The sequence below is a fragment of the Exophiala aquamarina genome, assembly GCF_000709125.1.
Source record: "Exophiala aquamarina CBS 119918 chromosome Unknown aczIA-supercont1.11, whole genome shotgun sequence".
In the NCBI taxonomy this organism is placed as follows: Eukaryota; Fungi; Ascomycota; class Eurotiomycetes; order Chaetothyriales; family Herpotrichiellaceae; genus Exophiala; species Exophiala aquamarina.
The window spans coordinates 1055116-1077569 of record NW_013550577.1 but is presented as its reverse complement, the minus strand read 5'-3'; the positions used below and the strand labels follow the sequence as shown (position 1 = coordinate 1077569).

At 49.9% G+C, this 22454-nt stretch overlaps 10 protein-coding genes across 10 annotated transcripts; 4 read left to right on the top strand and 6 right to left on the bottom strand.

Annotated features, from left to right (window-relative positions):
* Window positions 1-265: 265 nt before the first annotated feature.
* A1O9_10017 (uncharacterized protein) lies at window positions 266-1006 on the top strand (the record flags this gene model as incomplete). The annotated part of the gene is made up of 2 exons (XM_013401357.1): window positions 266-469; window positions 500-1006. Coding segments are annotated over 2 exons (711 nt in total), but the record flags the coding sequence as incomplete, so codon positions are not given.
* Window positions 1007-1976: 970 nt separating this feature from the next.
* Window positions 1977-2378, top strand: A1O9_10016 (uncharacterized protein; the record flags this gene model as incomplete). Its single annotated transcript, XM_013401356.1, has 1 exon — window positions 1977-2378. The coding sequence occupies one exon, from the start codon at window positions 1977-1979 to the stop codon at window positions 2376-2378; it is 402 nt and encodes a 133-aa protein (XP_013256810.1).
* Window positions 2379-2568: 190 nt separating this feature from the next.
* A1O9_10015 (uncharacterized protein) lies at window positions 2569-3177 on the bottom strand (the record flags this gene model as incomplete). The annotated part of the gene is made up of 1 exon (XM_013401355.1): window positions 2569-3177. One exon carries the CDS (start codon window positions 3175-3177, stop codon window positions 2569-2571), a length of 609 nt encoding a protein of 202 aa, XP_013256809.1.
* Window positions 3178-4187: 1010 nt separating this feature from the next.
* Window positions 4188-6076, bottom strand: A1O9_10014 (uncharacterized protein; the record flags this gene model as incomplete). Its single annotated transcript, XM_013401354.1, has 4 exons — window positions 4188-5083; window positions 5166-5452; window positions 5501-5898; window positions 5954-6076. 4 exons carry the CDS (start codon window positions 6074-6076, stop codon window positions 4188-4190), a joined length of 1704 nt encoding a protein of 567 aa, XP_013256808.1.
* Window positions 6077-10253: 4177 nt separating this feature from the next.
* On the bottom strand, window positions 10254-10442 carry A1O9_10013 (uncharacterized protein; the record flags this gene model as incomplete). Its single annotated transcript, XM_013401353.1, has 1 exon — window positions 10254-10442. One exon carries the CDS (start codon window positions 10440-10442, stop codon window positions 10254-10256), a length of 189 nt encoding a protein of 62 aa, XP_013256807.1.
* Window positions 10443-10666: 224 nt separating this feature from the next.
* Window positions 10667-11194, bottom strand: A1O9_10012 (uncharacterized protein; the record flags this gene model as incomplete). The annotated part of the gene is made up of 1 exon (XM_013401352.1): window positions 10667-11194. A coding segment is annotated over one exon (255 nt), but the record flags the coding sequence as incomplete, so codon positions are not given.
* Window positions 11195-12038: 844 nt separating this feature from the next.
* On the bottom strand, window positions 12039-12604 carry A1O9_10011 (uncharacterized protein; the record flags this gene model as incomplete). The annotated part of the gene is made up of 1 exon (XM_013401351.1): window positions 12039-12604. A coding segment is annotated over one exon (393 nt), but the record flags the coding sequence as incomplete, so codon positions are not given.
* Window positions 12605-13840: 1236 nt separating this feature from the next.
* On the bottom strand, window positions 13841-15697 carry A1O9_10010 (uncharacterized protein; the record flags this gene model as incomplete). Its single annotated transcript, XM_013401350.1, has 2 exons — window positions 13841-13896; window positions 13933-15697. 2 exons carry the CDS (start codon window positions 15695-15697, stop codon window positions 13841-13843), a joined length of 1821 nt encoding a protein of 606 aa, XP_013256804.1.
* A 905-nt stretch (window positions 15698-16602) lies between these two features.
* On the top strand, window positions 16603-17739 carry A1O9_10009 (high-affinity iron transporter; the record flags this gene model as incomplete). The annotated part of the gene is made up of 1 exon (XM_013401349.1): window positions 16603-17739. One exon carries the CDS (start codon window positions 16603-16605, stop codon window positions 17737-17739), a length of 1137 nt encoding a protein of 378 aa, XP_013256803.1.
* A 2445-nt stretch (window positions 17740-20184) lies between these two features.
* On the top strand, window positions 20185-22005 carry A1O9_10008 (uncharacterized protein; the record flags this gene model as incomplete). Its single annotated transcript, XM_013401348.1, has 2 exons — window positions 20185-20702; window positions 20760-22005. 2 exons carry the CDS (start codon window positions 20185-20187, stop codon window positions 22003-22005), a joined length of 1764 nt encoding a protein of 587 aa, XP_013256802.1.
* Window positions 22006-22454: the final 449 nt, after the last annotated feature.

The following is a 22454-nucleotide window of genomic DNA, read 5'->3' as shown; positions in this document are numbered from 1 at the left end:
AGTATAAATACCAATAAGCACTATTTTGGAGAAGAATCTGCACGTGCCTGCCCCCGCCGATTCCCCATCTCAGAGCATACCTTTGCGATTTCCTGGCTGCGATTGAGAACAAAATATTCAAAGCATTTTGTTCGACGGACTATTCAGTTAACCAAAAACTATTCATTAGACCCGACATCAGGGTAAATACCTCAGGCATCGAGAGCATCACTCAAATAAATCATGAAGGCCAGTCGATTACAAAATGTATGTGAACCCCATTGAAACATTTGTTCGGGAACTGATGGTATTGGAGGTCCTGGAACAACACAAGTCAGTGATTACTGTACTTGAGACACATGCCTCGCTTCTCTTGGATTCCATGGGCCAAAATATTGCCATCGAAGTTGAAACATTACGACTACTCCAATACCGTCTGCAGAAGACCGAAGACTTGATTTCCTTCTTCAAAGAATCTTCAGCGGCATTGGTAAGGTCATTTGGCATTCAGTTTACTTAGTATCTCGCTGAATTTAACAAGGACGCCTTCACTAATCGTACAGTAAACGGAATGCCACAACCGCAATCCCCTGCCTCTTCTCCCAATACTGCACAATCTCCACGACCAGCGAGAGCTGCAGAGCCCACCGTCGATGCCAGCGGTCTGTTTTCGGTTGATACAAATCCCACTCCCCTAGAACGCCTCTACCAAAGCAGAACTACCGGGAGGGAAGCACTTGGGCAGGAGTCGAAGAGAAAGGCCTCTGATCTAGATATTCCACTTGAAACACTTGACTTCTTGGACCACCAACACAATAACAAGCGAACTCGGAACCGGGGCGATGATGATATAGATATACCGGAAGTAGACGACTCCTTTGAGCGAGAAGTGGAAGCCAGGCTCAAATCAAAAGAGGAGCGCAAAAGATCACAAGATAATAAGAAGCGCAAGAGAGAAAGTGATACATCACCAACAACAACTCCAGCAAATGTCAAAGGTGCCAAAACCAAGAGGCAAAGACGACAAACCGGAAGGAAGCAGGAAAAGAAACAGCTCAAACCTCTGGGGCAGAAAAATAAGACACAGCAAAAGCCTGTTGAGGTTCGGCAGAAGCATGTCAACAAGAGATCTAACACCGAGGCCATGAATGGTGGGACGCCGCCAAACAAAAAGCGAAAGAGGTCCAGATGACAAGGATGCCGATATGCTTCTCTTGGCTCCCTGTCGGAGACTACGGGATATGAAGCCATATGTGAAGTGGATTTTGAAAAAGCCAGCAGTTCTGGCGGCCCGACAACCAGAAACATTGTCTTTGTCGGGCGCTGGCAGTTGCACACGTGCTCAAACAGGGCAATTTGGTCCATTGAGAAAGCCGTCCTTCCAATGACTCAGGAAACGACACGTGAGGTCCAACAGCCCTGGAGCCAAACCTGCAATCCGACCTAGATTGGCTATGAAGCGAGTATCAAAACTCCAAGTTTAATTGTTCCGACTTATGTTTGATGAGACTCTTTTCCGAAGACATTGTCCTACCCTTTCTTCTAATTGTGCCGTGTGACCTCAAACACGCTGTCACATACCATTGTCTAATCTCGCCCGTCCCGCGTCTGTACAACATACACCTCAGGCATAAGAACTTACAGTTAGTGCCATGTCACCGACTCCAGACATTTGACCAGCAATATCCTTGCTCCAATATTTGATCTCAGAGTCTAGCCTTGGAGGAATTTGTCGCGTGCTGTTTTACCAAATCATAGACAGCAGTGACTCAGATTTGTGTTAGACACGACGTTCTTCCATTCAGTCGGAAATGTGCCCAACTTGTCATGCTGCCAGACGAGCTCATCGACCTTCGTAATACAGCCAACCACTCTGCCGGAGCGCACATCACATCCACGATAAATCGAACAACAACGGGTTACCCACCTCAAGATTGCTGGTAAGTTGAGAAGCCACAGCCACGGCCGTGGAAGAACTCAAGCTGAAGCTCCAAGACATGACCGATAAACTCAAGTCGAAGATAGCGTCCCGATTCCTCCCCAAATCCACCTACACCGCCCCTGCAGCCACAGCGGCCAATCTGTCGGGCACCACCAACATGAAGACTCGGCCGTCAAGCTCAATGCCCACGCCCACGCCGCGTGACTCGAATGGTGCTCTGAGCACTCTCCGCGGCCAACCCATCATTATGCACGAGGGCAGCAGGCGAAATGCGCAGACGTTGGAGAGTGAAAAGGCTAGGGATGAGTTGTTGAAGCATGGGATCACAGTCCGAGATTTCCAGGTCGAAGCAGATGCCAGGAAATACGGCGACATTGCCAGCCTGGGGATGGCAGCACGGCAACAGGACTGGCAGGCTTTCGAGAGGTCAGGAGGATCGGTCGATCGGTCGAATTGAGGACGCCGCGGTGACGATTGTGGTTGATATACTTCGATCCACAGAACAAGGGATCAGCGTCGGGTAGTCAGTGCAGTCAGCCTCGTTTAATGAGGGGCTTGATCGCCAATCAGGGCCCAAAAGCGGGAGGAACTCCATACAAACTCAACGTGGGATCAATTCACTTCATTTCACCTCACTGCACTCCACGTCACCCGTTCTTCGAGCTCGGTCCCTGCCTGAGCCGGTCCCCATCAGCATCATTGCCACTCTTACCTCCCCAATTCCACACCTCCCAGATCTGATCCATTATCATCGACCCGTAGGTCTCACCCTTGGCCAGGCGCTCCCTCTCTTCTCGTAGCCTCCGCTCCTTCCAGCCCTCCGTCTCGCCACCCATCCAGATCTCCTTGGCTTTGTCCTCCAACAACGCCCGCGTCTTCTTACTCGTAGTTTTCTCCGGCACCGCTCCGGGCTCCTCTAGCAGCCGGCGGCTCTCGCGTGCATCGCCTCTCAGCCTCTCGCGCTCCTGTAGATCTCTGGCGGCCCGCGGCATGCCCCCGACGTCCTGGAACCGGTGCAGCGTTCTCGCAGGCAGGTTCCGGTACGACGCGGCCGCGAACCACGCGCTCCCCAGCGAGAAGGTGTAGAAATCGAGCTTTCGAGGCGGCATGGCGATCAGGATCGGCGCGACAAACAGCGTCCCCAGCGTCACCGTGTTGAGGAAGCGGTCGTAGTCATTTCTCATCTGCGCCCGCTCGTCGAAGTGGAAGTCGTCACCTTTGTTCGACGAGCCCTTGATGGGGTTGGAGCTTGACATGGTTCGGGGACCGTCGCGGGGAGGGTGAAGTGGTATGACTGCAACTGCTATAGAGTAGGGTCGAAGGGGCTTTCGTGTGTATGCACTAGATATCTGAGCCAGGAGCTCAATGTTGATCCTCCGCGAGCATGAACGCTGCGAGTTGCGGAATTGGCGATTCCCAAGAAACCAAGTTCTATGATGCAGACGATCATGCAACAGGTACCGGAGTGATCTAGTCCCCGAGCCGTAAATTTCATTCTATCCAGATATCTATGATCCGCTGGATTGAACCCCTACGGTGAACCCTTGTGTCATGAGGTGCACTTTTAGCCAACTGCACCAGAGAAAGAGCATGCACCTAATTAGGCCGTGCACAGCTGTTTTCGGTAATATAGTGGCTCCGGCTGATTTAAAGGGTCGATTGATATTCCAACTTTGTACCATCTGAGCTCACCGAACCATAAAGTTGCAAAGTGGCTGTCTTGTGGTGGAATCCGGTCGAACTTCCAGTGTCAAGTAATCCCTAAATGCAACAATAATATTGATGGATCGTTCTCCCAACATGGCGGCTACTATAATTGACCACAGCATCACTAAATCAGCTCCAAATTCAAAAAGGCTAGACGCAATGCACTCGTTCAATTATAGAGAGCATTTAAATGTATATTTTACTAGGAGATTGGCCCGGAATCGCTGGTAGAGATGCAAACCACGGATATATTCGCATTAGGCAGAGCGCGGTAGTGAAGGGCTGTCACTCCGACTACTTGTCCTCCTACTATCCTGAACTACTAGACGACGATGAACCAGTGCTGATATTCGATATTACTGAGTAGTAGTATTTCATGGTATGCAGATTCAGATGAGGGTTGAATCTGTGATATTGGATGCGTTGCGAGATTGACGAGATTTTCATCAATCATTATAGTAGCTATTGCATAGGGTCTACTATCCCAAGTACTAACCATCCACACTATGGTGATTCCCTACAATCTACATATGTTTCTCACACCCGCTTCGAAGTCCGTTCAGTAGTACAACGCTTTCTGCCACCAGGCACATCGTGGATTTGCCGTGTCGTCCATCTGCGGCTGAATATATGTGGCATTGATTCCTTGCATGCTGGCATTCGTACCCTGGATGGGGAAATACGGCAAACCGGGCCCGTTTGGGTTTCCATTCTTCACAAAGTTGGTGATGTATCCTTGGAAAGCCTCGGCCACAGGAGCAATCATGCCCGCGGAAAGATTCGTGCCTTGGCCCTGGTAAAAAGTGTATGGAACATCCAGCCCGTGTAGCGCGGGTGGGACTTGGAACTCGTAAGCCCAGGTCTGGTTTTTGAATGCTTTGTTGATATAATTGGCGTTGCAGACAAAGGCTACATCACTGGAAATCAGAATCGTGCGTTCTATGGGGTTGGAATATGGTTGTGATCCGTCGTAGACAGCAGGATAGAGAGTCTCCACGACGTAGTCGGCTATGTCAGCTGATACTCCCGGGTAAGTAAGCCGCGCCCAGGCTCTAACATCGTCATTGGTTTGGACATTAGGAGGGGTGAACAAGGGTGCTTCTTGAGTATTATGTCCGACCATGACGGTGACATTCTGAGCGAATTGCCCTCGGCTGAAAAGCTGTCCTGGCAGTGAGGGCGCAAACACCCCATCAACAACCGGCCCGTAGACGAACGTGCCATAAGGCGCGGAAGCCACTTGAAGCGCATTCGCCCGGATGATCTCTGCGGAAGATGCGTTCTGGGCTTCTTCTATGGTCGAGACATTTAAGAGTGCAAGGAAGTTTTGCGTATGGTTCTCCTGGAGGTAATTCGACACGAGGGGCCCAAAGGCTGGAGACTGGGGGATTGCCTGTTGGAATGAAACACCTTTCTGACCCCCGAATGCTGTGATCTGGTGTTCAATCGAGCCCGCTACTCCGCGGTTAGACCGGATTGATATCGTGTGAAGGGATAGTGGTGCTTAGAACTGTAGAAAACACAAGGCTAAGCTTACCTCCAGCAGATTCACCTATTAACGTAATGCGATTAGGGTCACCGCCAAAGAGATGAATGTTCTCGGCCACCCATTCAATTGCCAATCGTTGATCGTAGAGTCCCGCGTTCGAAACACCGCCGGCCTCCTGCAGACTGGGGCCAGAAAGCCAGCCCAGTGCTCCGATGCGATAATTCAAGGCCACGAAAACGATTCCATCGCTTCCATCTGCCTGACTCGCTTGTATGAGGCCATTCGCATTCGGAATCGCGTCTTTGGAGCCTAAGGTATAGCCGCCGCCGTAAATCCTGAAGGCTCTGGTTAACGGTGAGATCTAGCGGGGGTCGAATACGCACCACACAAGAACCGGGGCGCCCGCATGTTGCCATCTTCGGTGCCGATTGTTGGAATTGTCGAAGATCTTCTTGGGAACGAGGACGTCGAGGAAAAGACAATCTTCGCTGGTTCGAGGATCAGGTTGACTAGGCGGTGTGTTTTGCAAATACAATTCCAATTGCTGTTCAGCGAGGGTAAAGTTGAATTCCTCGGCCGTCCCATTGAGAAAATAGGGAGTGAACAGGGCTGAAATTCCAAACCATGCTGGAGTAGCCTGGGGGCAGATTCTCCCCAAAGTACTTCCATTGTTCACAACTGTATCTCTGCCTTCCGGTGGCACAGGAGCGGCGAATCGGAGCTTCCCAACTGGAGGTTGAGCATAGCGAATGTTGGTAAAGTTGTACGTTTGAGCGGTTTCCTAATCCTGTCAGATGAAAGAAAAGGTCCTGTAGGATCTGTGGAGTGGAGCACACATTCAACTCGATAGCCTGGTGAATCTCATAGCCAAGGTCGACTTGAGGCAACGAATTTTGTGCATGAACAGTTCGTGTAAGTAGATAGGTTGCCACAGAAAGGTAGGAAACTGGGATGTGCATGTTGCTCGTCTTGCCGTTGCTCAGGATAGAAGATGCTCGGCTCACAGCAAGCACTCTGTTCAGACTGGGTTGGGCGCTGTCAGATATACATTGCTGCCTACCACCATAACAAGCTCCATCAACGGCATTCCTTCACAAGGGACCTCTGTACGAATACGGTGTGCGCATCGCACGCAGTGACGCAACGTCAAAGGAGCAGCACTGCCGGATACACCTCGATTGGGCTTCTTTTCGAGGGGAAACGGCAATTGCATGACGCGGACATGAGCTTCCCGATCCGGTTCTCGTTAGGCAAAGAAAAGCTGTGTTGGTGGTGAAGGGGCTCCATACTCCGTACAAGTCGGCATAATTGGCTATTCCCCAGAATGATGCGTACATAGAACACGATGTTTATGCACTCGTAGCTGGCAGCTCGATGTGACCCTGGCGCCTTGGAGAAGCTGGTTGGCTACCTCTGTGGGGGAGAATTCGGGAGGCTGGGGGCGATCTCAGGTGCCTAGCTTTACCTGGAACGACCCCGCACTACGCCCCGAAGCGCCGAAGGGGACTATCCCTATCTTGCCTAGCCTTCTGGGTGCCTTTCCCGGCGGCACTTCAATTATAGGTGTCCTGAGAGCACCGGACTCCTTCCTCAAGGCAGAGTCGCATTGGGCACAACCCAAGGGCCGAGGGCACGTGGTCTGCCAACGGCCAAGGCCAGTGCCCCTTGGAACAACCAGGCTTAGATAGTCCGTGGACAGACACTTGGCCTCGCGCCACCAAAACATTAATCCCACTACAGATGTGCATTACCAGACTGAATATTTCAACCTGATGCTCACTACAAACCGCTGCGGTACAACTCTCGCACTTCCAGCCTTGCTTCCGAGCCATTGCTCCTTGTATGTGCCTATTCCAGTGTTACTCCACCTGATGTGACCACTGGCAGGATGTTGAATGCCATCAATGATCGCTTAGATTGCCTCGTGATCACTGAGCACCACTGGACATCTCGGGCCTGCCCGACCCTCGAGCATATCAATCATGATCTTGGGCCATTGCTCTTCCCATCAGGGCAAATTACAGTCTCCTTCAGGTCCACAGCTGTTGCTGAACTTTCACAGCATTATCTTGGCTTCGAGACACGTGAATTACAGTATTGATGTCCAAAGTGGAACTTGAGACGCGAAGTTTGCATTGAGTCCACTCACGACTCATAAATCAACCAATGCACCTCAATGGCAGAGCCTGTCTCATGCCGTATAGGAGTAAGTTTGGACCAACGTTGCGTCCTCATTGAGGTAGATATGTGGTACAGCTGCTTCGAGTTGCCATTGATTCCCACAAATCACGTTGAAACAGTAACGATCTTCACATTCCCACAATTAGAAATGAGAGATATACGACAAACACAAGAAACACGAGTGATGATATCTGGTACAGGTGCCTTAAGCGGTCGTTACCTTCGACGATCACATTGAAGAAGGAACGGCCTCCACAATCTCACGAGTGGAAATACCAAAAATGCGAAGAATACGGGTAGTATCTGGTACAGTTTCCTTGAGCTGTCATCAACTTCGACGATCACATTGAAATAGTAACGATCACGACCTCAAAATCAGAAATACGAGAGATGCGAGAAGCTTTTGGTTGGCTTTGTTCGGAACCATCGTAAAGGTGGGTAGGTGGAGCGGCAGTGTGACTCATATGAAGCTATATTCGAAATCCTGATCACTGCTCCAGGATGCCAAAACGCAGCTGAATTTTGTTATGCCTATCAGCGACGAGTCCCTTCCTAAGAATGTCAGGAACACCAGCTTTTGACCCATATATCAGTGAAAATTTCAATGAAACTCTATCTTCAACGACGAGAAGAGTGGAATTTGAGCAGGCAGACATTATTCAGTCAAATTCAGTCCAACGATCAGTCGATGAGCGATTGTCCACAAATCTCTATAAAACCCTGCCTTTCCCCCTTCCCTGGAAAAATCCTCCTCATCTCTATGTACATACTATTTCTTTATGAGGCACTCATACCAGCCATACCACCTAAAGCTCAGCACTGCCGCCTGAACTGAGCTACCTCCAAGCTCATGTCTTCATACAATCACGAGGACCAAAGAGTCACAGCACTTTAGGACTCGCAGGTTAAGAAACGTACCCAGGATTCCAGAACACAGTGTTTGTTTTACTCCGGTCATGTCACCAGAAATCTTGTCGATGTGGCACATTACGAGGCAATGACGACGCAGGGCATACAGTGAGGCGTTAGGATCTATAGTGTAGCAATATACTCCTGAACAGGCCACTGGCCTGCAGGTTTGTGTGTTTTTGCGTACAGATCCTGACGTCTCACTGTATGCCCTGCGTCGTCATTGCCTCGTAATGTGCCACATCGACAAGATTTCTAGTGACATGACTGGAGCAAAACAAACACTGTCTAGTATGCTGGGTACGTTTCTTAACCTGCGAGTCCTAGATGCTGTGACTCTTTGGTCCTCGTGATTGTATGAAGACATGAACTTGGAGGTATTTCAGTCTTAGAGGCTTTGTTCCTTCAGGAGTTATGGTGTGTGAGTGCCTTATAACGAGATAGTATGCACATAGCACTGGACTGGACGACAACAACCCTGGAACTGGACATCAATACCTCTGGAATGGACAACAACACCCCTGGACCCTGGAACCTGCACTGTCTTCTTTCTTACTGTACTGTCTTTGTTTTACTTTCTGTACTGTCTCTTGCTCTTCTCCACTGAACCAAAAATCCTACAAAAAAACTTGAAAATCTAGAAAACCCATAATGCCCCATCATCACTTTTGCCTTGAGCAGAATTTTGGAGGGGAATAACCATCAGAGCCTCTGAAAAAATCTTGTGGCCCTTGACAAGGGCACTCACTGGAGTCACCCAACAAATCTGTTTGGAGCATAGAAAAATCTGGAGGATTTTCCGTACATCTTTTTCCTTGTGTACTTGCATCGTAAGTTTTTCTATTTCATCGCAAATTTCTGAGTACAGTTTTCTAGCCCTGAAAGCCCACCAGATGGGCTCGTCATTCTCCAACAGGTCCTGTTCCAAGGAGATGTAAGACTCATCATATATGGGCTCGTTGAAAACATGTATGAGACGCAAGTTGAATTGGAAAAGATGCCAGAGCGGTCGAAACAGCGGGTTTCCGCTTATCAGTTAGCTTCCAGCTTTTATACCAACAGGGTGCCATTATGACCTCGAGCCACTTGTAGGACAGGTGACTACATAGGGGGTTTCGATTTGGAAACGAGAGTTGCAGTCGTCATAGCCAAATCCTTCGTAGCTGTAATGGCGCAGGCACCGCTCAACGTTAGCACTCTATCACCAGGAAAGAGACCGGAGTCGTCTTGAGAGGCAGGGGCAACTTGGTCGCCGAAGCGTCACCGTAATAAGGTTTATATTCCTACGCCACAGAATTGGTAGGAATTTGAAGAAGGTAAGTGCACTGGCAGAGCGTTCTTCGTCTGGTAGTGATCCATCCAATCTACGTATATCTCTCTGCCCGGGACCATGCTGCTGTCCCAGAGACTTAGATTAATGCACATGTCCCATCAATGAAAGGCGCCTCCAGGCCACAGCACACGTATTTCTAGACCATTCGGCAAGAATCTCACCGGCGAGGGAGGGAGCTTTAATCAAGAAAGCAGAATCAGAATTTTTCTTGCTTCGTACTCTTCTTGAACCCCCTCATGCTTGCCCATCTCTTTAGCCGTTTCGTCTTGACACTTGAGCTTCTAACTTGATACCACCACCAATGGAGACTTGCAATACATGAATCTGGACAATTCAACAGTGAGTGGCCTCCCCCATCCCTCGGCCCGGCCATAAACCGCACAAAGTCCCCGTTATAATTAACATGAACGCTTGCAGATTTCAACACAGGCAATAGGAGACAAGACGGAGGAGTGCTCATGTTACGTCCCAAAGCAAAAGCTACCATATATAACTTTAAGTCGATCAGCAACACAGATATCTGTGTCAAAGACCTTCGATGGCACACAAGCAAACAGTAATTTATGTATTACCACATGAAGCCAGCCATAAGCCCACAGAGAGAATGGGCAAGTGGCCGAAGAGATCAGAGGTGGTAAGCCATTTCGGTCCCTGCGATTTCACTGTACAGACTTTCCACTACGCCCGCAACGTCTTCCGGCAGTGGCCCTTGCTCAATCAAATCGAGGTTCGAGATCCAACTGGTCAGAACTCGATGCGGCAATGATGACAGCGTCGTGGAACTCATCCCCAGGCTTGCTGTGATAAATGGTCCACCTCAGAGCGGCCGCGTTTCCGCTAATGCCATGCTTGGCCGCGAGTTCGAGTGCTCGGTCTGTCGCGGCTTCAATGTTGGGCTTCATGGAGAAGGATGTATATAATTGTCCTAGCATGTGCTGAGCGAAAGATTAGCATGCGCAGTGCCCCAACTTATCTTTTCAAGGCCAGGGTTGAAGATACTCACGGAAGAATTATATCGTGGACAGTTTTGTGGTTACCCACAAAGAACCCTCCTGCTGCCGGACTGTTGGCAACCGCGTTAGCGCCCTGACTGATAATTAAGAGAGTTCAATGATCAGGCATACCTCCACGCATAGAAGGCGATACCATGCTTTCGCAGCAATGGGAACAGTTCTTTCCCGCCTCTTCCCGCAGTTGGGTTGTATTGCCCTTGGCAGACCGTGGGCTTGACATAACCCTTGTCATCACATCTTCGGATGACATTTTCCACCTCATCTGCAGTATAGTTCGATGAGCCAAAGTGCTTGAATTTTCCATCTCTGTATGTATCATTCAAAGCCTCAAGTGGCACCTCGATCGGCGTTGTTCTATCTGGAAGGTGTAAATACTCCACATTGATCTACAGGGTATTCAAAACTTTGAGTGAGGTATTGACGTTCTCATGAACCGTCTCCGTCGCGGCGCTACCAGGGGCTTGGGAAAAGACCTTGGTGTCGATTATGAACTTCTTCCCTGCCTCGACCTTGCCGAGCCCTACTTCCGCCGTCCCCGGAGCCTCTGGAGGGTATAGACGAGCAGTGTCCAGATAACGACCGCCTAGCAAGAGAAATGTGTCGAGGTAGACATCCACCTCGTCGGGAGTGTCGTAACGTGCAGTGGCATCAGGGGAACTGTTCCCGACCTGATGGAGTCCTGTCAGTTACGAAATCTTGGACGCGATGCCGAGATGGTTTATACGTTTGCTGTACCCAGAATGGTGTTCAGTGGAGACGGAACCGGCCTTGTGTCGTCACTCTAAGGTGGATTGTTCACGGGGATGGAGAGTTGCCAGGTGATAATTCTGCTTTAGTTTGATGAGGAACAAGACGAAGTCGTGAAAGGCTTCCCATGAACCACTTTTATGTCCTTCACAGCTCTGAAGATCTTGAACTCATAAGAAGCCATCACCACCAATTAGTAATGATGAAGTAATCGCTTCTTCGTGTACTGTTGGTCTTTTTTTTATATCCCTTGCAATATCTATGCACGAAGAAGGTTGAGAATGCCTCCAGATCTTGGGCCAGTTGTTTAGTCAAAGCATGTTGAGTAATCGACGATGAACATCGAGGAGTGATGAAACTTTTCTGTGAGGTCAATCAAAACCACAGCTCGGGTGTTGTTCCAATTTCTTGGGACCGATTCCTACGGACAGGGGCGTGCATCACCTGTGGACATTTCCCAGCGAGCCTCGACTATCTGAAGACCTACCTGTATCGATGGTTGGATGGCTTCTAAATCATATCCAAAGAATGCTTGGAGATATAATATTCGAAATGTGTCTGACATGCAAGATTATCAATACTCCCAGTCCCGACTTAAATGACTAGTTATGTAGAGCACCATTATGCCTTGCTCAATCTGGGAATCAAAGCCCAAGCAAACTCGAATTCTACATTCCTGCGCTGATTATTGCTCATCGCTAAGTCTTCTAAGTTCTTGATCAAAAACTTGATGCCCTCGACCGGCGCGTTGGGGAAATCACTCCCAAACAGCACATGACCTGGACGTACGAGCCTGAAGGGCAGACCCAAAGTCAATGGGCTGCTTGAGATGGCTACATCGAAGTAAAAATCTTTAGCCAGATCTACCAGTTCCTCCGTCGTCTTGCCGACGCTAAAAACCGTCTGTGGAATCATGCCGACAGCACGGTAGAGAAGATAGGGCAACGTGCCACCTGCGTGGAGAGAATGATCTTGGTATCTTTGACCTGATCCACTCGTCCGGACAGGATCAGCTCCATGGCTGTGCGACCTGTCTCGTGCGCGTATTCAAACATAGGTTGAGACAGGGTGGCATTGACGAGGTTTATGTCCACGGCATGTATAGGGCGGATAAATACTACTGCCTTGCGACGGGTGAGTTCTCGCCAAATCGGAATGAAGTCCCCAAGATAGTGGTTGTCTTCCCCGTAGCGGGTGAAAAATATCACGCCATCCGCGTGGAGTTCATCGAGCGCATGTGCAATTTCCTTGAGAGCTAGCTCTGTGTGGAGGAGTGACAGCAAGGAGGCAAAGAAGCCGTATCGTCGAGACCAAGCATCACGCACTGCTGCTCCTGCTAGGTTACAATCTCTGGCAGGTTATACCTGTGCGGAAGGGTCACGCTCGATCTGCGCACCGGATGCCGTAACGGAGGGGATGGCGGTCGAGACGCCAATTTCGTCGTTGAGCTTCACATCGACTTCGATGGTCCATGCTGGGACGGTCCAATCTGAAGGGTCTCCACCGGCATGATTCAGAGTTGCAATGCGGTGTCAGTATCTATTGAGTGGCATCATAGGACATAAACCTTACCTGTTGTGAAGGCTTCCGGGTGTGGTGGTGGACGTCGATCTTGGACATGGTGTCGAGAGCTGTGCTTGCTATTGAGATTGTGACGATACTGTGCTTGATTCCTTTTGAATGAAGTAATTATTTCCTTCTCCTAGCTCTGAATCAAACTTCTGACTCTTCTTATATCTAAAAGGCCGATATATTGGCATATTATATAAACCAAAAGTCACTCATCGTTGAGTTGAGTCCGACTTTCCAGGCCCGTAACATTGGGAAGATCTCGGGCTCGCAGGGTATCCACTATGCTCATTGAAGCCGCAAGTGCGTATGCTAGAGGGGCTCAGGCGATCTTGCAACCTGAAGGGCAATCGTCTGTATAGGTAGCAGAAATACAGCGGCAATGCTGACTACTAGCACACCATTCCGGTCGGAAAAGCCCCTTATCGTTTCGATCCATTTGACTTTCGTACAACGTCATACTCATTTATTGGCCGACGCTTTACCCCCAGCTGGAGAGAAACTTTGATTGTCGGATCCGGCTGTGCCGTATAAAGGTTCCATATATCCCGGGTAATGAAGTTGATCGTGGTAGCTAGGCTGTAGCTATAGCTCGTATTGTGTACGAGAAATTAGGCAGAAAAGTATTGCAAGAATGGAAGACTTGTACGAAGCGTGACATACTTAGCAAGTTGAGTAGTTAACTGACTACTCACTGCCATGATATCTAAATGTGTCCATTTTCAGCTCTGACCCGGTGCTTCGCTATCCACCTGTGTGCCTCAAGAGCAACAACTCATCATTGAGACTACAAAGCCAACTTCGAGTACGCTCGTACAAGCAAGACTAAAGACTGCACGCCAGGCTGAGGAGGCATTTAATTATATTGCAGGCTAATATATATTGAACATCATGAAATCTTGATCTAGTTCAGGAGACCACGAGATAGGAGGGGGGGCCTACCTGAAGGCAGGGGTAAAATGCCGCAGATCTTACTTCTGCACTGATTTGACCACAGGAATCAGGTGCACAGGATCTTCGGATCGGTCTATATTAGTTGGATATGATTTGATCTCACTCATACCATATATAGCAATGGCAACGATACCAATGATGGCTGAAAGAGTCGAGAAGACGAGTGCGATGATGCCCTTGGCAGTGAAGCCGCCATACGGAACAAAAGACGACTGCTTGCGCTGGCCGGCCAGATCGTCATAGTCCTCGGTGTTTGCGGCAGCATTGCCTTGATACGCAACGCCCGCAGCTTTGCAGGCTGCAATGTGATCGCTTGGAATGGTAAGCCGCTTCTGCATTTGCGAAGGAGCCTCGATGAACACAGATGCAAGGCCCTGAGATAAATGCCAGTCTATATGGCAGTGGAAAAACCAGACGCCTGGATTGTCGGCAACAAAGCGTAGCACGACGGAGCCATGTGGTGGGAGGACGATGACGTCGCGGCGGATTGGGAACTTAGGGAAAGCCGTGTGATTGTCCGGGCTGTAGTTGACAGGGTCATCGAGATTTTGATAGCTGTAGAAGTCCGATCCATAAGAGGGTGTGCGTGAGATTACTTGAAAGTTGTGGCCGTGGAGATGGAAAGGATGTGAGCCAGTATCATTGTTGTTCAAAATCACTTCGATGACGTCCATGTGGTTGAGGATCTGTGGATTGGTGTTATCGCCATAGATGGTCGCCCTCGTAGAAAATCCACCAGAGCTCAGGACCGTGTAAAGTGTTGGCACCTTTGGAGCAGTGTAGGTAATGTTATTGAAGAAGGCATAAGGCAGTCCATTCTCCAGCTCTAGCATGACCACATCAAGTTGAATGGTGTGGTTGGGCTCTGGGAAAAGCTCCTCATGATCATAAGGCACTAGTGTGAAGTCATCGAAGGCAGGGAGTCCGGTTGCGACATCCAGCGTTGGAATAATCTCGCTAGTGGGTACGTCCTTATTGTACAAGAGCCAATTGGTTTGATTCAGTACGAGGTTGCTTGGAATCGAGTCGAATAGAACTTGATCGGCGATGGTCACGATGCCGTAGTTTTTGTCGGTTGAGTTCTTCATAGTCACTAGAATGCTATATCGCTGCGCGGTTGCGATGTAGACGGTGTTAGACTCCTTCGGCTCGGTGTAAACACCATCAACTTCAACTATCTGAAATGTGTGGTCCTCAATATAAAAATATTGGGCAGTGAAAGCGCCTGTATTGATGAGTCGGAACATATATGTCTTGCCAGCCTCTACTGGAATTTTCGTATTGTGTGTATCGTTGAACAAAAAGGAATCCGGGATAGGTTCAGCGCCTGTTGGGTTGTAAAGAGAGAGGAAAGAAGGTGCTATATCCTCGATCATCTCGTGATACCAGTCACTCAGGGTTATGGTAAACTCCTCGTCGTACATTTCGTTAAAGTATGCGTCTTTGTCATGTACAATCAGAGCCTGGCGGTAGCCATCAGGGTAACAATAATCCGTGTGACAGTGGTACCAATAGGTTCCATTCTGGTTCACAGTGAAGTTATAAACGTAGCTGGCTCCTGGCGGGATCGGGCACTGGGTAACCATGTTTGGGCCGTCCATGTAGTTCGTGCCATTCTGGAACATGCCATGGAAGTGCATACTGACATCACGGTCGAGGCTGTTGAGGGCGTTGACCACGAGCCGGTCGCCTTTGTCGACGTCAATGACTGGGAGTGGCCACTCTCCATTCACACCAATGACTTTGCGCACGGCAAGGTTGTCGGGGTTGGCCATGACCCAAGTCAAGTTGAAATCATAAGTAACGGTGCTTGCCAAACATAGGGAACCCCAAAGATGTATCACACCCAGCAGGATAGAAATGCTCATGGCCATCTTCCGCTACTAAAGCGATAACACGAAGAGGAAGACCACAACACTCAGCCCGGAAAGAATTACAGGAGGCTCGCTGCCCGCTCAGTCCCTCTAATCATCGGCAGTCTGAGCTACTCATTAGTATATGAAGATGAATGCTGCCAGCATTGCGGCTATGTTGGCTTGCACCGCTCCGGCCTGATTCCGCCGAATCCCAAAAATCCTGCCCAATTAGCGCACGTACAAGCAATACTGCAGACTTACCTGAGAATTCAACGATCGGGACAGTGTGCCAGGGCGTGCATGGAGGACACGCGTCCACGATGGGCGGCAGCCACTAGCAATCAGATAAGATGAGACAATTTTCTGACACGGAAAATCTCTATGTTCAGCTCATCGCGTGACACGAAGATTATTTTCGATCAGCATCCAATGGGGGTGAGCGTGCGGACGACTGGAGTCTCAATGGTGCCAGTTTTGGCGTGCTGCAAAGTCGTGATAAATTGTGTCACGGTCAAGTCGACTTCTGAAGGGACTTGGTCTCTGATAGCTTGGGCGCTATACTCCAGGAGTGCAACCGAAGATCAGACCATTATCAGATAACGCCGGCACAGCTGATCCATCGCAAGCCATTCATTCGTTGAAGAAGCGAATGAACGGCTTGCGATGCGGATAGTGCAGAAAAAGCTCTGCACTTAAGCTTATCAGATGCAAAGCTTGAGAAAAGCTTGACAAATTGCTTTTGACGAGGCCACGCGGACCAGAAGCAACGCCGACGTCGGAGGACTCGTGGATCTGTTACTCAAGGACTTGTTCTCCATAGACGGGTTTATCACGCATGATATACATCTGGTGATTGAAGCATGAACTCCAGCTTCAAAGCGACCTTCTGATCCCTCGAAACAGTTAGGTTAGGGTCTTCCAATATGCCTAACGTTTTTGCCCCTCAAGTCTTCTTTATCGCATTCCGGGAGTGCCTCGAGGCCTCTGTTGTCATCTCCGTCTTGCTGTCCTTTCTGAAGCAGAGCTTGGGTCAGCCTGAGCAAGATCAGCAGGTCTACAAGAGACTTGTTCGACATGTCTGGATTGGTGCTTTCCTCGGGATTGGTATCTGCTTAGTCATCGGCGGCGCCTTTATCGGCGTCTTCTATGGTTTGGGCCACGATATCTGGGCGAATGCAGAAGACCTCTGGGAAGGAATCTTCTATCTGATCGCTTGTATCATTATTACCGGCATGGGTCTTGCACTTCTCCGAATCAACAAAACCAAGGAGAAGTGGCGTGTCAAGATCGCGCAGGCCCTGGTGGAGAAGAAGAAGGGCCAGAGTTGGTTGGGCAGTTGGTCACGCCGATACGTTATGCTACTCATTCCGTTGGTCACCACACTTCGAGAGGGACTGGAAGCTGTGGTGTTCATCGGAGGTGTCTCACTGGGATATCCCGCAACAGCATTCCCTATTCCCGTTATCACTGGCCTCCTTTCAGGATTTCTGGTTGGATGGCTCTTGTACCGTGGTGGCAACCAACTATCCATCAAGATTTTCCTAATCATTGCGACTGCAATCCTGTATCTATTGGCCGCTGGTATGTTCTCGAAGGCGGTCTGGAGTCTGCAATATCACACGTTCGCCTCCAAGGTTGGCGGCGATGTGGCAGAGGCTGGAAATGGTATTGGCTCATACGACGTCAGGGAGACGGTCTGGCATGTGGACTGTTGTAACCCGGAGACCGATAATGGGTGGGATGTTTTCAACGCCTTGCTAGGTTGGCAAAACACCGCGACCTACGGTTCCGTCATCTCCTACAACGTATACTGGATGTTCATCACATTCGCCATTGCGTGCATGCTCTATGAGGAGAGAACTGGCCACTTACCCCTGAAGAAGCCACTAGGAAGAATGTTGGGCAAAATTCCAGGTATTGGTAATTATATCCGCCGCAAGCGAACCGTCTCACAGGAACGTGCAGACGAGTTGGTAAGGGAGGGTCACGAATATCTTCAGACTGAACAAGGAGGGCCACGTCCAGGCGATAAAATCGAAGCTTCAAATCAGGCTGCTTAAATGAGAGACATTCGATGTTCCTCGGTGCAGGCTTCGGATGTAATCATCAGCAAATTAGAGAACAGCAAGAGTTGGTACACGATCATCAGAGCGTCACGATCCCTGGTACCCATTATTTTCTTGGTAGTCTTCGGCTTGCTGTCCATCAGTCAGTCGTTCAGACTGAAACGCAAATTCTTCATCAGTGCTGACTTCGTAGCTGCAGTTGCGCAGGTCATTTGCGGACTGCAGTCTGTCGACCTACTTTGGACAATCCTGCGCTTGGGAAGAAGTCAGATAGTAAGTATTTCAGGCACGATCTGGCACTCTGGCGCCCATAAATGAGCCATTCCCGAGAATAAGTGTGTGATCTCTTTCGGCACATCGTGGCAACAGCCTGGCCCTACTCGTCGGGGGTTTTGTCTTCTGTCAGTGTTGTCTCCACCATCTATTGGCTCCAGAGGGCACAAAATGTCTGATGACGTTATCTGAGCTCAGGGAAGCTTCGAATTTGGGCGAGATGAAGGCAGCTCGAGCCTGAGCCGCCGCCGTGGCAATCATTCAACAAAATTCAGCGTTCATTCTAGTGCTTACACTTTCAGTTTGAGGCAATTGAGCCGATAAAAGATGCTTATCGGCATGCCTAAGACCACATATTCGCGAGGTGACTTCCTAGGGAAAGGAAAATTCGCCCTTCACGTCTTGATTATTGAACTTATGACTATCAATGATACTGGGCTACTAGCTTCAGGTAGCAACAAAGATAGCAACGCGACTGGAATAACATTGCTCCGCATATGTAGCCCGATTTAGGATTGCCTATCCACAGTATGAGGCAGCCAGGGGTGGGGAGTTTACTCCTGATTCAGCCACATGATCCAGACTCCGGGGTAAGGCATATGCGGAGGGGGGCGTGGTCCGAATGAGCCGCCTCCTGTCAACGTTGGTGCTGATGGGCAGATAGATGCGGCTGTGGCAACAGCATTGCAGGGTGGCCACGTGTAATGCACCTCGTCGTTAACACTTGACAGTCTGCAGAAGGCAAGAGCGCATTCAAAGACGGCGCGCCATGATGGCGAGTAATTATTTCCTTCTTCCGTACCTTAGGAAATGATCCTCAGTCTATGAACCAATTCGGCCACAGTCCCGCAGGAGCTAATCCTATGCGCACTGTGTTTCACCACCGTCAGAATGCGAGGACATACTCATCTTCACATCAAGAAATAGACGTCAGGGTCCCCTCAGGAAACAACCGCACCAGACTTCCATGACATGGCGAGGGATGCAAGATCCTGAACGGAGCCTCGCTGTGGCCCATATTGTCTGGAAGTGGAATGTCGTAGCGTACCCGAGCCCTGCACAGCCCGCAGCGCGATGTATCTTAGTTGACTGGTCATCATTAGGCGACTGAGTCGTTGGTGAAAAATCTAGTTCCGAGAACCACGGCTCCTTGGAGCTACCAGCGTGCCGTGATGGCATGACTAGGATCCATGCTGCCAACACGACCCAATCTGCGGCATGCAGGGCTATTGTTGTCCTCCTGGACCGTGAAACGATAGATAAGGAAAACGGTGGCGACAATTTCGGACGAAGATAGCCTCATTCCAGTAGGATGCAATGTACATCGACGCTGATCAGAACCCTCAGGTCTGCCAATGGTGATGGCGCTTCGTATGCCATCCGTCGGTCGCACCTGCCGTCTCCAAGTCTGAGGAGGGATAAGGACAAATACCTTGACTCGGTTTCCCCGCACCTTGGTTCGTATAAAAGAAATGCCAAGCTGCCGCTAGTGCCTATTGCAGTGGGGCCCTCTTCTTATCTCTGCTCTTCCGCCAGAAACTACAACAAGTTTCGTGCACAAGCCTCCATCTTGGAAGTTCGCCTACATTGATACTATGACGTATTCAATCCTAGAGCTGTGTGGCAATTTCTCCCTCGCTCACACTACGCCTTAGATGAACGAGGAGCTGCGGCTGGTTGTTATCTGTAGTTGGCTGCAGCATGGAGCTCTCTCTGCGAGAGGGACGATAAAGGTTGCCCACATAGATACCCGGTCAATCGTAGTCGCACGAGCTTCGACCAGTCATCCCCCTTCAGTTTGGCGAAAGACCCCACAAAATCGGTAGCGCATCCGTAGCTTTTCACTTCTGGCCATTCGCCACTCTCCACCTTGAAGCCACCCGTCGAGCCCGACGAGCGACGATCGGTAGTGCTTCCGTAGCCGCTCCCCCAGAAACAAGAAACCTAGATTTATCCAAACAAGAATCGTGTGATAAGCGAAATGAGCGATCGGTGACTACTGAGCTGAGCAGGCCCAGCGCCTGCGCCAGGACCATATAGAAAGCTCGAAGCCGACCCTGTATGTCGTCTTCGTCTTTTCATTTCCCTCTCCACCCTTCCTCATCTTTAACCTCAACGCATACATCCCTAATTCCGTAGGCCTAACCTATCATGGCTGAGAAGGACATGAAATATGTCGACGCTGACCAGGTCGGCCCACACGACGGTGGAACGGGATCCCCTGATGGTCTGGACAAGGAAGACAGCCGATACGTCGAGATCGAACCAGGTGATGTCTCCGACAACGCCGACCAGCTGCAGCGCCGGCTCAACAACCGGCAGATCCAGCTCATCGCCATCGGCGGTTCCATCGGCACTGCCATCTTCGTCAGCGTCGGCGGCGCCCTGGCGAAAGGCGGGCCGATCAGTCTGCTCCTGGCCTATGTGATCTATGCCTGTTTCCTGGGCATGGTCAACAACGGAGTCGCCGAGATGACCATCTTGCACCCTGTCTCCGGAGGGTTTGTGCGAATGGCTGGAAAATGGGTTGATGATGCATTTGGCTTCGCGGCCGGGTGGAATTTCTTTCTCTACGAGGCCCTGATCATTCCGTTCGAGATCACGGCGCTGACTCTCGTCATCTCCTTTTGGAGCGACAACGTCCCTGCCGCGGCCGTTTGTGTCGGCTGTATCGTATGCTATGGGTATGTTCCCATCCTCCTCTCATAAGTCGCACAAGCCTTGCTGACAACAATATCTAGCGCAATCAATGTTCTGGCGGTCAGAGCCTACGGCGAAGCTGAGTTCTGGCTATCTGGCGGCAAGGTGATCCTGATTTTCATGCTTTTCGCCTTCACCTTTATCACCATGGTGGGAGGAAATCCCCAGAACGACAAATATGGCTTTCGGTACTGGAAGAATCCAGGCCCCTTTGCAGTGTACCACACTACTGGCGACCTCGGGCGCTTTGAAGGCTTCCTAGCTTGCCTTTGGAGCGCTGCATTCACCATCGTTGGCCCCGAATATGTGAGCATGGTGGCTGCAGAGGCGAAGCGTCCTCGTGTTTATATCAAGTCCGCCTTTAAGACGATGTACATTCGGTTCGCCCTGTTCTTCATCGGAGGAGCACTCTGTGTCGGGATCGTGGTTGCTTACAATGACCCTACACTTGTGGCGATCGTCAGTGGCACGTCTGGCGGCGGAGGCACTGCCGCGGCTTCTCCCTACGTTATTGCCATGGGAAATCTCGGGATCGGAGTGTTGCCTCACATCACTAACGCGTTATTATGCACCAGTATCTTTTCGGCCGGAAATACCTATACTTATTGCGCTAGTCGGACCCTTTATGGGCTTGCCCTCGAGGGCCGCGCTCCGAAATTACTGCGCAAATGTACCAAGGGTGGAGTGCCTATTTATTGCTTTCTCATCACTATGTTATTTCCCTTCTTGTCGTTCCTTCAACTCTCCAACAATTCAGCGACGGTCCTAAATTGGCTTATTGCTTTGGTCACCGCCGGTGGAATCCTTAATTATGTCATCATGTCGGTCACCTATCTACGATTCTTCTATGCCTGTAAGGCTCAAGGAGTCGACCGCAGGCTTTTCCCCTACTATGGCTACTTTCAACCTTATTGTGGCTGGGCCGGACTTATTTGGATGTCTATAATCGTCTTTTTCTTCGGATATTCCAGCTTTACGCCTCCAGGTGTCGATAAGTTCTTCAGTAACTACACTATGCTTATCGTTACACCTGTGCTGGGTGTATTCTGGAAGCTGTTCAAGCGCACCAAGATTGTGAAATCCAGCGAATGCGATCTTGTCTGGGAACGACCAATTGTTGATGCTTACGAGGCTTCTTTCCTCTCACCCCCGATCGGATTCTGGATGGAGATGCTTCAATTGGTCGGCATTAAGCGAACCAAGAAAGACGATCGACGAGGCTCAATCCAAGCTATTGTTGACCGCCGGGGTTCCGTTATCTCCTCAAAAAGTGCGGAGAAGTACTAGGACTGCTGCAGAATGATAGCACCTGCCAGCTGCATTGATTGAGAATGCAGGTCTCGCGGATAGCACCTCGGAGATGCACGTGGAGACAGATAAATAGCGATATTCCCCCTACTCATGGACTCTTGAGTGTCTCCAGAGTTGAAGATCACAACGTAGTATTGATTTAGGGCCATATGTGTTTTCAAGGAAACCACAGCGCAGTGAAGCGAATGCACTCATGACTGATGTTCCCCTGCAGATAGGCATCCACATTGACGAAATCGTATTAAAGTAAGTCTAAGCTACTATCAGGAAGCTTGACAGATCGCTTCCAATGTGAATGAATCACAATACTGAAGAACATCATGAACATTACAAGCGCCCGCGCCGTGGGAAAGTCACGGGATCATCAATTTGATTTTCACTCCAGCGCAGGGACTGCTCGATCTCACCGGCGACCCAATAATCGA